At 30.2% G+C, this 13933-nt stretch overlaps 2 protein-coding genes across 3 annotated transcripts in view; one reads left to right on the top strand and one right to left on the bottom strand.

Annotated features, from left to right (window-relative positions):
* The window catches only part of LOC100201778 (matrix metalloproteinase-24), a 57062-nt gene extending 52546 nt beyond the window's left edge, over nt 1-4516 (bottom strand). The window contains exon 1 of one of the 2 annotated variants that reach the window (XM_065791451.1): nt 4380-4516. In XM_065791451.1, coding sequence (XP_065647523.1) covers nt 4380-4421 — 42 coding nt within the window. In that variant the 5' untranslated portion in view covers nt 4422-4516. Of the gene's footprint in view, nt 1-3261; nt 3512-4379 lie in introns of those variants that run through there. The other variant, XM_065791450.1, reaches the window with a different exon arrangement.
* A 1363-nt stretch (nt 4517-5879) lies between these two features.
* Nucleotides 5880-6593, top strand: LOC136076165 (uncharacterized). The gene has a single exon (XM_065789639.1). The coding sequence runs from the start codon at nt 5880-5882 to the stop codon at nt 6591-6593; it is 714 nt and encodes a 237-aa protein (XP_065645711.1).
* The last annotated feature ends 7340 nt before the right edge of the window (nt 6594-13933 follow it).

Here is a 13933-nt window from a genome sequence, read left to right as displayed (position 1 = left end):
AGAAGTTACTGGAAATGAAGAAGAGTGTTAACCTTCAGGGATGACTTTCATAAAGCAGTTAGAAAGAAATGATTTGATAATCTCAAAAATTTTCCCAAATAAACCAAGAAGAAGACCAGCATGTTAAACTATGTCGAAAAACTTTATATATGTCAAGTGCAATAGCCCTAGCCTCGCTGCCTCCATCTAATGAACAATAAAATCTTTCAGTCTTAGCAGTTAGCAAGTCAGCCATAGAGCAAGAGGGTTGAAAACCAAATTCATTGTCTGACAGTAAGTTGTTATACTCAAGATCGGATATTAAAAATTTGTTGATTACAGACTCAAAGACCTTGCTAAGAACATATAGAAGACTGATGGAAAGTAGTTAGAGGGAGCAGAATGATCTTCAGAGTTTTTAAAAATTCCAACTGCAGATGCCATTTTCCACCAGGAATAAAAATAAGATTCAGTTAAACTTATTAAATAGTTTAGAGAAAATTGAAGAGAGAGCATTTTTGTAAAACTATGACAGGAATATTGTTTGGACCACAAGCCGTAGAAGAGTTTATTAAGATATGACTTTTGCAACAGAAGTGATTAGAATGTCTAACAATGGTTTCACCAGTTTAATTGGAATGGGGGAAAATTATGGCCAGACTCAAGAGTCGAATTAGAAGAAAAGTTCTAATTTGACTCTTAAGAGTTAAAAAACTGAGACAAGACACAAATTCATGTAGTGAAAGTATGTGATTAAGATTGTCTGGAAAACAATTCACAAAGTAAACTATCTGAGTAAGAGATTGAGAAATACAAAAGTTATGGGCTTTATTACTAGCAGGGTCAGTGTGATAAACATTAAAGTCACCAATAACAACAATATTGGCAGAGGGCTAAAGAGAAAGAGCATGGTCAACTTGATCAGAAATTTCATCTGAAAGAGGGCAGTCTTGAGAACAATAAATAACAAAAAGAAAGGTGATAAAGTGAAGAGGTGCAAAGCGGAAGCATATAAAAGAATGGTCAAAGGACTCAAACCTGATTCCTCCACAAATAGGTAAATTGATGCATAAGTATATGCCCAAGCTAATCATGTGAAAATTAGAGTCTTTGTGAATTAAAGGATCAATTTAAATTATCTCACAAAGAGCAAGCAAGTCTGGAGAATTTTGCAAGAGGTAAGATTCAATTGATAGAAGGTTACTTTGCAGACCACAAATTTTTGTGAAAGATATATTGAAACATTTAGTTGGCAGGCATGGTTTTTAATGTATAATAATTTGGTTTACATTTGGCATGATTTAAGTTAAAAGAGAACTTGATGTATTCACAGATAAAGCACAGCAGCCCAACCAATGAGCTATGCAGTTGTCTCAATCCTGCTAATTAACTAATAGTCATAACTCTATAAAGTCATTACTTAGGGCTCCTTATGTGGTCTCAACAATGCCCACCAAAAGCATTAACAGGAACACCATCCATGCACAACATAACACTGTTGATATTCTGATTTTTTACAGCTGTTGATAGAATCAACCTCCCTGAGAACTACTACAGAGTTTGGGAAACCTCACTATCAGCCAGCCTCAGAACCCTTAAACTGAGTTTTAGAGCTGTACCCTCATTAGAAGATAACACAGATTTAGCATAGCCACTATCAAGTAGGCACAAGCAAAAATCTGAGTAGAGTCAAGAAGATCCAGCATTCATCATTCTAGACAGGAAATAATGTAACATAGGTTTACATCTACGCCAGCCTAATAGATGAAAAAGGGGTTCAAGGCTGGTCAACAGAATTATTCTCCTTATCTCTAAAGTCTTTGCTTAGTAACCCTTCTACAATACAGTAGCTGGATGCAGTTAACATCTGCCCAAGATGAGTGTTTTTATCTAGAGACCATCTCTAGCCTTTAGTTTAACCAAGAGCCCAAAGGCAGGGTATTTTCAAGTCAGAGTTTGTTTCTCCTAGCCATTGCCTAAGAAAACAAACCCTACAAGGCAGCAGGGCATGGGGCAGGTAGTACTGAATTACATGATACCAGTAGCAGGGTGATTGATCATGATGATCTTAAACCTGATCTGACCTGGAACTCAGCATTCAGCTAGTGTTATGTAGAAAGCCTTATAGGCAAAGACTTTAAAGGTAGGTAGAAAAATTATAAAAAAATAATAAACAAATAATATAAAAAACGAACTTTGAGTAACGAGGTTGAGTAAAGCTTGACTTAAAACCAACGGTAAGAAATAAAAGCTATTATGCCAGCTTAAACATGATCATAAAAGTGGTGCAATTTTCAATATAGAGTCAAAAGGCATAAACCTAGAAATCATCAGGAATAAAATCACAAAAAGAATCCCAGTCAACTATAAGTTAGTAGTAAGGTATATGGCAGAGTCTAATATAGAAGATGTATTATGAGATAAGACTTAGTAAGATCATAGCATGATCAGAACCACCTAAATGGGAATAGGGAAAAACTGAATGCAAGTTAGGTCAGAAACAAAACAAAAATCTAGGAGAGATTAGGTTGTCTAAAAAACGAGGCACAAAGTTAACTATTTGAGTAAGAGACTAAGAAAGACAAAAAGTTCAAGTTTTAAAGCCAGCAAGTTCAGTTAAACTAAAGAGTGCAGTCGTAAGAAGAAGTGTAACAATAATAAACAAAGTGAAAGGTGGTTGAGTAAATTAGTGCTAAGCACATAAAGAACATAAAATAATAGTTATAAGACTAAAATCTGATTTCATGGCCAAAACAGGTGAATTGATATGTAAGTGTGTGCCCAGGTCAAGTATGTGACCATGAAAGTCTTTGCAAATCAAATGATATAGCCATTATCTCTATGATTTGAAGATGAAACGGCCAGATATGTTATATTATTATTATTTTATTAAAATAATTTTTAACTATTTAAATTATTAGTAAGAGGGATGACATGAAAAACCATCTCTCTTACTAATGATTTAACGCATGTCATCCCTCTTACTAATGATTTAACACATGTAAATGCCTGTCATATTGCAATAGTTCTATTGAACACCTAAAACAAAATAATGGATCAACATAACACAGGTATTTTGCTAATAGTTAAATATAAAATAATTTTAAAAATGCCTAATAAAATAATAGCAGCTGAGGAACACTTATTTTATTATTCATTAAAATACTAAAACTATATTCTAATATAATATCATTATTATGAATTATTTAATAATAATAATTATATTAAATATCAATATTACTATTAAGCAATTCATAATATAGACTAAAACAAACTACTCACAATGCTCTTTGGATCAATTTCTTCATTGCTAATTAATGGTGTACCAAGAACTGTTGATTTTAAAAACAACAAAGAAAGCCCAAAAAAAATAGGATCAGTTACAGTTACCATATTGTATTTGAAAAAAATACTTTTACTTATGAAAAAGTAGATAACAGATTTAGTAAAAGTTTGTCATTAATCCTCTCTGTTGATAATATAATCTTTAGACTTAATTTGTTAAACTAAAGCAAATATCAAATATTTTGTTGTGGATATACATTATTATAATCGTGATATCATTTTTTATATATTAGAAACATAAACATTATAGTATTAATATAAAAATAATAACTTAGTTAAGATAATATATTCCACGGCAAAATATTTGTCTTTCGAAGAATGGCATAATTCGAAAACCAAAACAGTATGAAAAATTCAACATAAAAAATACTTAAAAAAAAAGTATAACTCGTGTCAAGGGTAATTCTAGGTCTATATTAAATATAATAATTTTATTTGTATAAAATTACCCTACTTTTATAAATGCCAAATCTGAAATTCAATTTGTCAAATCTGAAATTCACTTATAAAGGAGGAACGGGATACGGAAATATAATCCGAGTCTTTTACGCTAAACGGTTTAAGATTTCGAGCAAAAATTTTTATTGTATTATATTGATTAATATGACTTGATTTTCTACACTACTCTTAAGTAATTTAATTTATTGATTATTATGACTTGATATTCTACACTACTCTTGAGTAATTTAAGATATTTTGATAATATACGGTGGGGCCCCAAAGCAAGAACTTAATTTTTTCCCAATCTTCGTTCATATTGTTAATTATGGTCGTATCGATCATATTTATCAATTATCCGAAACCATCTTTTCCATAAGAAGTAAATAAACAAAAGTAATAAAAAATTTTCTATATATGTGTATATCAAGTATTTAGAGTATTATATTAAATAAGTATTATACTAATGGGTTAAAAAAGCTATTTTAATATTATTATAAGTATTCATAAATTAAATTAATAGTCATATGAATTTCATTTTTCTTTTTTTAAAGTTGAAACAAAAAAAAAAGCAATGAAGATTCTTCAAAACAAAAACAAAAACGAATGATACATACATTCAATAGAACATCTAACGAGTGATATATACGTGCATACATATTATTCTGAACCTTCAAGCGATAGATTTTCGCATACTTACAATATTATTTTTTCTTTTGTTGTCTTGTTAATATATAAGTGCAAAGTTTCAAAGAAAAAATTCTAATGACAAACTTTTAAATGACATTATGACGTCGTTTTTTTCTTTTTTTTTTTTCTTTTTTTTTTCAACTGACAGTTAATATAATTTGATTAATATTTGTATACGCATTTATATACGCAGTAAAAACGCAGAAAGTGTTTACATGAATAAAAAAGATTTTTTTAGTTCGTATAAAGAAATTTAATTTGTAATATCGACTCAAATTTAAGACTAAAAAGTCGAATTGTTTGTATATATCATCATACTTATAGGCAGTGCCGCGGCTATTAGGTCCAAGGAGCCCCTTCCCCCCTCAAAACATGTCATGAGGGCCACAAAATTTTTCTATTAGGTATTTTCTAAATTTAAAAAAAAAAAAATTTCTTAAATTTTCAAAAGGGCCCCTTAAACATCCCCCTTTCTCAATTGGGGTGTCTCAATGTATTCATTATTATTGTTTTTATAGAACTATGTACTTCATCATTTAAAACTCAAATATTCTTATAATGCAGGGTTTTAGTAATTATTATTATTTTAATGTATAGATCAATGAAATATAGACAATATTCGAAAAATCGTCATTCGAAAAGTTATAATGAAGACTGTTTTAAAAAAATAGAAATCTCCTGAAAATTTTAGTGCTACAATTTTATGCATCCTAAGTAAAAAATTCATTAAAAAGTACAAACTTTCAAACTTTGATGGAGAATTAAAATATTGCTCTAATTGCATCTTTTCCATATTTTGATATTTTTTAGTCTATTGTGTTTAGTAACAACTTTAGAAGTGTGATTGCGATCATAAGTAATTTTGAGCGCTATTTTTGAAAAATTCATGATTTTTTAAGCAAATAAAATAGAATTTTTTTTCATTCATTACTAAAAAAATTGAAAAAACTACTTTAAGACATGAAAAACTAAAGTGAACTTGTATTTGTATTTTTCTAGAAAAGAAAAAAGTAATTTTTTTTATTTTAATTTCAATTATTTACGTTTTTAAAGTTAATAATTAATTTAAGCAAAAATGAACGTAAGAAAGATAAGGTGCCTGTTTGATGCCTAATGAACCTCCCCCCCCCCCCTCGTCACAAAATCGTAACACTTTAGTAGCAAATTTTATATGAGTCGTCATTAAAGCGTGATTTGGTTTAGGAATTGATGAAACAAGAGCTGACAGATCATGAAAAAGTAATACCGGAAATATATTTCGACGAACAAATTCTGATCCTTTATTACTCAGCATAACTTCATAAACTGATGAAGAAATTATTATCAGGTTGCATAACATTTTAATTGCAATCAATTGCGAAGACTCAAACGATCCGATAAAATTTATGAATACTGCAATCATATATATACGAAATCGGTAAGACTTTATGTCTTTAACAATTTGGTTAAAGGTCTCAGCTTTCTTTCACAAAGTACTAGCGCATGCTGATAAAGTCATCATTAATTCACCAGCTCCTTTTGGTTTAATGGGAGAAAAAGCAACTGAACCAAGACATTTTTCATTCAAGCTATATTTACCTACTATTTCAAGAAAACTCAAACGCTCGGATTTATCAAGAAAGCTTGTTGTGCATATTGATGCACGTTATGCATTTGCAAGCGAAATTAACGGAATTTCAAATGAAAAACTCATTTATTTGGATGAAACTGTATTAAATGGGCAAACTAACAGCACATATGGTTATTTGCTAAGAGGTGCGCCAGCAATTTTACAGTCGTCTGCAAATCGCAGCAAGAATGTTAGTTTAATTTGTATTGTTTTAAACATCGGGGTGCTGGCTTATGAAACAAAAATTGGAAGCTGGAATGCAGAATCATTTTGTACTTTCATTACTACAATGTTGGCACCAGCAATTAGGAATGTAGACGTGGAAGCCCCGGTGCTTGTTATGGAAAACTGTAAATTCAACAGGAGCCTTTCTATTAGGCGTACACTAGCCTCTCATGGCATAATATTTAAATATCTGCCTGCATACACGCCACATCTTAATCCAATAGAAGAATTTTTTTCTTCTTTAAAGCATACTTACAAACAGAGAGAAAGGCCTCAAAATACGGATGGAGTAATCAGAAGACTTTGAAATATTATGGATACTACAGAGTTTAATTTAATTCCATTTTACAACCATATGCGTAGTTACATAAATCCAGTGCTGGCTCGGCAGCCATTTTTTAAATAAATAGCAGTGGCAACAACCTAATTTATATTTTAAATATATATGTATATATATATATATATATATATATATATATATATATATATATATATATATATATACATATATATATATATATATATATATATATATATATATATATATATATATATATATATATATATATATATATATATATATATATATATATATATATATATATATATATATATATATATATATATATATATATATATATATATATATATATATATTAGGGTGGGTCAAATTTTTTTTTTTTTTATGAAACATGAAAATAAAGTTGCATTTTGTTGTCTCTATTAATGATATGTAAAAGAAATGTAATAAAAATTTGATTTAGTTTTGCCAACTTTAACTTGAATTTTACTATATTAGGTCAAAATGATGCTATTTTACAACAGTTGTATAATTGCAGGATAAAAGCATTAAGATTTAGGTTTTTTGATGATTCATGTTAATAATATTTTATTAATAGTATACAGCACTTTGCAAAAGTTTAGAGCACCCTACGAAATATAAGACAAAAAGCTGTTAGTGTCGTTTGTTGACTTCCGATAACATGATCCTGTTCTTCATTATAAGATATATACTTGTATATATTACATTTAAATTACGTTGTTTGTTTTTTTGTTTTAGTTTAATTAGTTAAAATTGAAAATAAAAATGGCTACTGTTAAAACAAGAAGTGAAACTGAACATGGTATACTTGAACAACCTTGACCATTCCAAACAAATCAACTGCCAACTTCTGCTGATGTTTTCAAAGCATATGACTATTTATTAAAAAATAACAATTGCGCAAGTGTTACTGAAAGAGCAACAGTCATAGCTAATGAAATTAAAGCACTGTACAACAAAGCAAGTATTCCTACCATTGCAGTCAGCAGCTTAGTTATTCGCATAAAGAGACTAATTAACAAAGTACATGAGCTTGGTAAATACTCTGATCGCAAGAAGTCCTCTGCAACATTTAAATCAAGTTTACAGATGTTAGACCAACTATTCGATATTTGTCTGTGTAAGTGTTTTAATAAAGGTGTTCGAGAAAGGTCAGCTTGTTCATGTCCACTGCCAAAAAAAATTCCAACACTTGAATGGGAGTTCTGGATAGATCAAAAAACGGTACGGAAGATGGTAATAGGAAAAGTAGACAAAGAAGAAACAATTAAGCTGCAGAAGAGAGAAAAAAGAGGAAGTAAAACATGCAATTTACCGATTACAGATAAGAAAATGAAGTTTGATAAAGAAATTGATCCAAATGAAACATATTGCAGTGATAATGAACAGTCAAAGCTAGATGAAGAATTTTTGCCAATTGAGATGTCAGATGGTAAAGTGATGTCAAGTTATGAAGTGATGTCAAGTGATAATGAGATGTCAAGTGATGAAGAGATAAAGGTTTACAACACTAAACAATATCCTGAGTTGTGTAAGACCATGGATAGGTGTAAATTCAGTAACAGGGATGCTTGCCTAATAGCAAATGCTGTACTAAAAGATTTAGATCTTATAACACCAGAGAATGCTATTGATCCAGCAAAACTTCGTCGTCAGAGAAATATGTGGAGGAAAAAAGAAGTTAAGAAGCATGCTGCTGAAGTCCAAAAAATACTTTGCATTGGATTTGATGGAAAGTAGGATATCACTTCCGTTAAAACAAGTGGTGTCCAACGAAATTTCAAAGAAGAACATTATGTGATAGTGTCATTTCCACAAAACAAATATGTCAATCATGTCACGCCACAAAGTAGTAAAGCTGTTGAAATTGCACATGAGATATTATTGAGCATCAACAACATCAAATCATCAGACACTTTAGCAGCAGTTGTTTGCGATGGTTCTGTGAATAACACAGGTCAACATAATGGAGTAATCAGAAAATTAGAAGAAGGTCTTGGGAGAACATTTCAATGGTTGGTCTGCTTGTTACATGCAAATAAACTACCTTTTAGAAAATATTTCTCTGTTGTGGATGGTGGACGTTCAACAGGTCCAGCTACTTCAACAGGTAAAATAGACATTACACTTGATTTTGATCCAAAAGATTTAGATATTGTGAACTTTAAAGATATACCTGGTAAAGTTGAGGATGTAAGTGTTGATGTCAGGAAAGATTTAAGCTCTGATCAGATATACCTTCTAAAAACTTGCTTAGCTGTTCAGCAGGGATACACTGCTTGTGATCAAATATTGTTCCTCCAGACTGCTATGCCAGGAAATCTGAACCATGCAAGGTGGCTAACAAAGGCCAATCGTATTTTACGTTTGTATATGTCTAAGGAAAATCCTTCAAAACCATTGCAAAGAATTACAAGATTCATCGTAAATGTTTATGCGCCATCGTGGTTCAACATAAAGCAACATTCTTCCTGCCTTGATGGAGCAAGAAACTTCTTTTATCTTATGAAGCAGTGCTATGAACTAGGGAAAGAAGAGTGGAAAATTCTTGAACCAGTGTTGCAAAACAACTGCTATTTTGCTCATCCTGAGAACATTCTTATTGGAGGAGTTACAGATGAAAATGTATCAATTCGTCAGTTTTCGTGTGACAAAATAATTGACGCACGAGCTATATCACAAAGTAGCAAGATACGCGTCTTTGATAAATCAAGCATCAAGCTTGATCCGGAAGCTTCATCATTCATAAAAATGATTGACTGGTCTGTTGCTATTGCAACACTACCACCGCTTTTATCAACTGTTTCTAATGATGATCTTGAACATTTCCAGTTCCACGTTGATGTCTTGAGTGGTATTCCATGCCATTCTCAGGCAGTTGAACTTACTATTAAAGACATCTCAGCAACAACTATGAAAGTTTTCGGGCACAAATCACGACATGGAATGATTTTGCAGTGTCGTAAATCTCGAGCAGAATTACCGAAAATTGACTCTAAATCTGACTTCTTGAGCCATAACAAATAGCAAATAACTGAAACAAATTGCTGTTATGTGTTGCCTACTACACTCTGACTATTTCTCCTTTAACAACTACTTGCATTTTTAAATTTAATGTAACAAGATGTCGAGTAATGGAATATAGCATTAAACCACGTGTATTTACATTATACGATTATACAGTAATTTTAATTCCCAAAGTTGCGGATCCAAGACACGCTTCAATTTTATTTCAAAAGGAGTTTTTTTCATAAGTAGACTGTAATGCAACATTTTAGTAATGTTTCACAGCCCCAACTTAACATTTACATCATAATGACCCACCCAAATATATATATATACATATATATATATATATATATATATATATATATATATATATATATATATATATATATATATATATATATATATATATATATATATATATATATATATATATATATATATATATATATATATATATATATATATATATATATATATATATATATATATATATATATATATATATATATATATATATATATATAAACATAAAAGCCTATTTACTGTTTATACAAAATCATATTAGAGATTTTATGGGTAGTTGACTCCCATATAAACGCACATATAAGAATAAATAAACACTCATATAGGAATGAATAATTACGCATATAAGATTGAACAAATACGCATATTAGAATGAATAAATGCGCATATAAAAATAAATAACCCTGTTAAATCCAACAGAGGTATTAACATTTTTCTTTAAATAATATTTATCTCAAGTTGTAACAACTTATGACTTTTCCTAAATAAATGTTTTATTCAAAAAAGTTTAAATATTTAATAGAAATACACAAAATTGTTTCCTGAATTATTTTGTCACTCTTTTTTTCTTATTAACAAACATATTGGTCATAAAAACACTTCACAATAAATAATTCTAGTAACACAACATTTGTCAGATTCTTCTTATTCGAATTTTTTGCATCTTCGTCCAGTTCCGCGCAGTTGGATCACACTTTTTTGCTGCTGAAATCGACAACAGAGTTAAGGAGCTGATGAGAATAGTCGGGATGAGAAGCATTTCTTTTGTATCTTTCCCAATTACTTTTGAAACACGAATGTAAAGCTTCGGTGGCTTGTTCACTATACAGTCCCAGGCTAATTTTTTTCACCTTTATAAATAGTTGAACATGATGAACCTTTGGAGTGACACAAATCTGGAGCTTTAGTTTTGGATTTAAAATCTTCGAAAATCGAAGATTTTAAATCCAAAACTGGATTTAAAATCTTCAATTTTTACAACATATTCAGGTAAAAGGGAATAGTCAAAACAAACTGAAACAACTCCCTTGAATAAACTCAAAGCACAGCAGAAATCCAGGGCTACTAAATGATTTTCATCTTTAGCAAAGAATTTCAACTCATTTACCTTTTTAACAACTTAATGCAATCATTGCCATTGTAGTGGCCACCATGAAGAGGTTGAAGATGGGAGAAACTTTTAAGGTTGAAGAGGGAGAAACTTTTAGCGCGCAGAAATGAAATATTTTTTGCATGGACGTAAACAATGAATACGTGAGTAAGTTCTTTAAGATACGATGAATAGCTGAGTAAGTTCTTTAAGATAGGATAAATTCCAGAGAGGCTCTTTATAAGTACCTATACAAAGTTTAGTGTGATCAATTATCAATTTGATAATTAAAAACTTGTAAAATGCATTTTTAAGAGCTGATATCTATCAATAAATAACTATCAAATTTAACTTTCTGCACAAAATATCCAAATTAAAGTATCTCTGCTAGATTTCAGTCTATGATTTCAACTTTTGGTGTTATAAGAACCTTATAAAATACACAACCATTAGTTAAAAGGATTTTGATGGGATATTTCTATTAGCATTAGATCCAAGGTTTTCAGGCAAGGCCAATGACACGGGTTTCAAAGTGGGGGAGCACAATTGCCAGTTCTTAAAAAAACTATATTTGTATTTTACCTAATGATTGCAATAGCATGAAACTTAAAGTTGTGATAATCATGTAGTTTTAATTCTTACTATATTATACGTCTAACTCAGTTCATCGAGCACTTTCTTGATAGCATATGCAACATACACAATGATATATATATATGTATATATATATATATATATATATATATATATATATATATATATATATATATATATATATATATATATATATATATATATATATATATATATATATATATATATATATATATATATATATATATATATATATATATATATATATAGGGTGCGTCAGCTATTTGAGAACATCGCGTAATGTCATTATTTCTTTATGTAACATTAATTTTTTAATTTTATGCAGATAATTAAAAATGAAAAATAGTAAACTAACACAAGAAATGAAAATACATGCTGTAATTGTAGCATTAAAGGCAGAGCATAGCGATTTACAAATTGCACAATTTCTTAAAGTCAATCTTGTAATCAAGCTGCTAAACGTAAAAAGCACGAGCAACGGTCAGTCTTATGTGTTGAGGATAGGTCAGTTTATGTCCGAGACCACCAAAGCGAATTGTTTGATAAGGTCCAAGAGGCTGTTAAACAAACTGAAACTTCCTGCTAAACAAGGCATGCTTTGATTTTTTTAAGATGAGAAAAATTTTGATCAAGATCAAAAAGTAAATAGAAGAAATGACAGATGGCTGTGTGATGACCCTTGCAAAGTTCCAACAGTCATGCACACAAAATTTCCTGCAACTGTTATGGTTTTTAGGGTTGTTAGCAACGAAGGATATGTGATGCCTCGACACTTCTTTCCGCAAGGACTAAGAGGCACTTCTGCTGCTTACATTGAAGTCTTGGGTACTGTTATTAAGCCTTGGATCGATAGAGTAAGAAATAGAAGGCCTTACATTTTTCAACAAGACTCTGCACCAGCACATAAGGCTCAAAACACTCAGGAATGGTTGGCGGACCATTTTTATGATCACATCACTCGAAAATTGTGACCTCCAAACTCTTCAGACCTGAATCCATTGGATTATTATGTGTTGGGCGTCGTTGAGAGAGATGTTAATAAACATCCCCATAACACGAAAGATTCTCTAAAAGAATCCATTGTCCAAGTAATGGACAACACAGATAAGGGCCGTCTCAAGCACGCTTGCAGTCGGTTTTGGTCTCGAATCGAAGCTGTTATTGAAGTAGAGGGGATTACATTGAATGAAATTATTAAACAATAGTTTATCTTATATTATTTATATAATTGGTTTTAATTTAAAATATTTTCTGTACGACTTTTTATCATTTAAGAAAAATTAAAAATATGTTCTCAAATAGCTGACGCACCCTGTATATATATATATATATATATATATATATATATATATATATATATATATATATATATATATATATATATATATATATATATATATATATATATATATATTTATGCATATATATATATATATATATATATATATATATATATATATATATATAGAGAGAGAGAGAGAGAGAGAGAGAGAGAGAGAGAGAGAGAGAGAGAGAGAGAGAGAGAGAGAGAGAGAGAGAGAGATAGAGAGAAGTTATAGAGATTAATCAACTAAAATTTTCCGATAAAGAATAAAGTTGCAGAATTGAAAGGTTCGAGGCTCGGCGCCACCTCTGGCTATATTTTAGGCATTGGTAAGGAAGAAGGCGTGAACTTCTTAGCTAAATGCTCTTCTGCGGTGCTCTGTGACAAGTTCGTTTAGTCTTCTTGAAGCACCTTATTAACCAGATAAAAAAAAAGAAATTTAGAACACAGTTTACATAATGGCACAGATAAATTTTCTTTTTTGGATACAAAAAAATTTTTGTGATTTTTTGTATTACTTTTTCTAATACAGAATAAAAGGAACATATTGTAATTATTTTTTTAAACTTTTATTATTCATTTTAAAGAAGTTTTTTTAATTCCTTGTTTAAAGTCATCGTTGTGTAACATTTGACAACTGTCTATTAGGATCCAATTTTGCTGACTGAAGTGTCCAAATATGCCGACTAATTAATTTCTTAGGGGCCGTGCCAAAGAAGGGGCGACACCCCTACATCCCTTCCTTGGGACGGCCCTGGCTCCATTCCCCATTCTAGACATTAATAAAGACGGAAATGTAACCCCATAACCCCATTCAACAAAAATGTAACCCGACATAATAGTTTATTATACTGAAGAAATTGTTTATTGTTAATTTCTTTGTGTATTATAATAAATAAATTTTAAACTTAGATTTTAATTTTTAAAAGTTTTTTGTCGGATGACGAAAGAGACATTTTTTTCGTCATTTGTCTTATTTTGAAA

This window comes from Hydra vulgaris, chromosome 02 (genome assembly GCF_038396675.1).
Source record: "Hydra vulgaris chromosome 02, alternate assembly HydraT2T_AEP".
NCBI classification, from domain to species: domain Eukaryota; kingdom Metazoa; phylum Cnidaria; class Hydrozoa; order Anthoathecata; family Hydridae; genus Hydra; species Hydra vulgaris.
The sequence above is the reverse complement of the archived record's forward strand: the minus strand, read 5'-3'. Positions and strand labels throughout refer to the sequence as shown.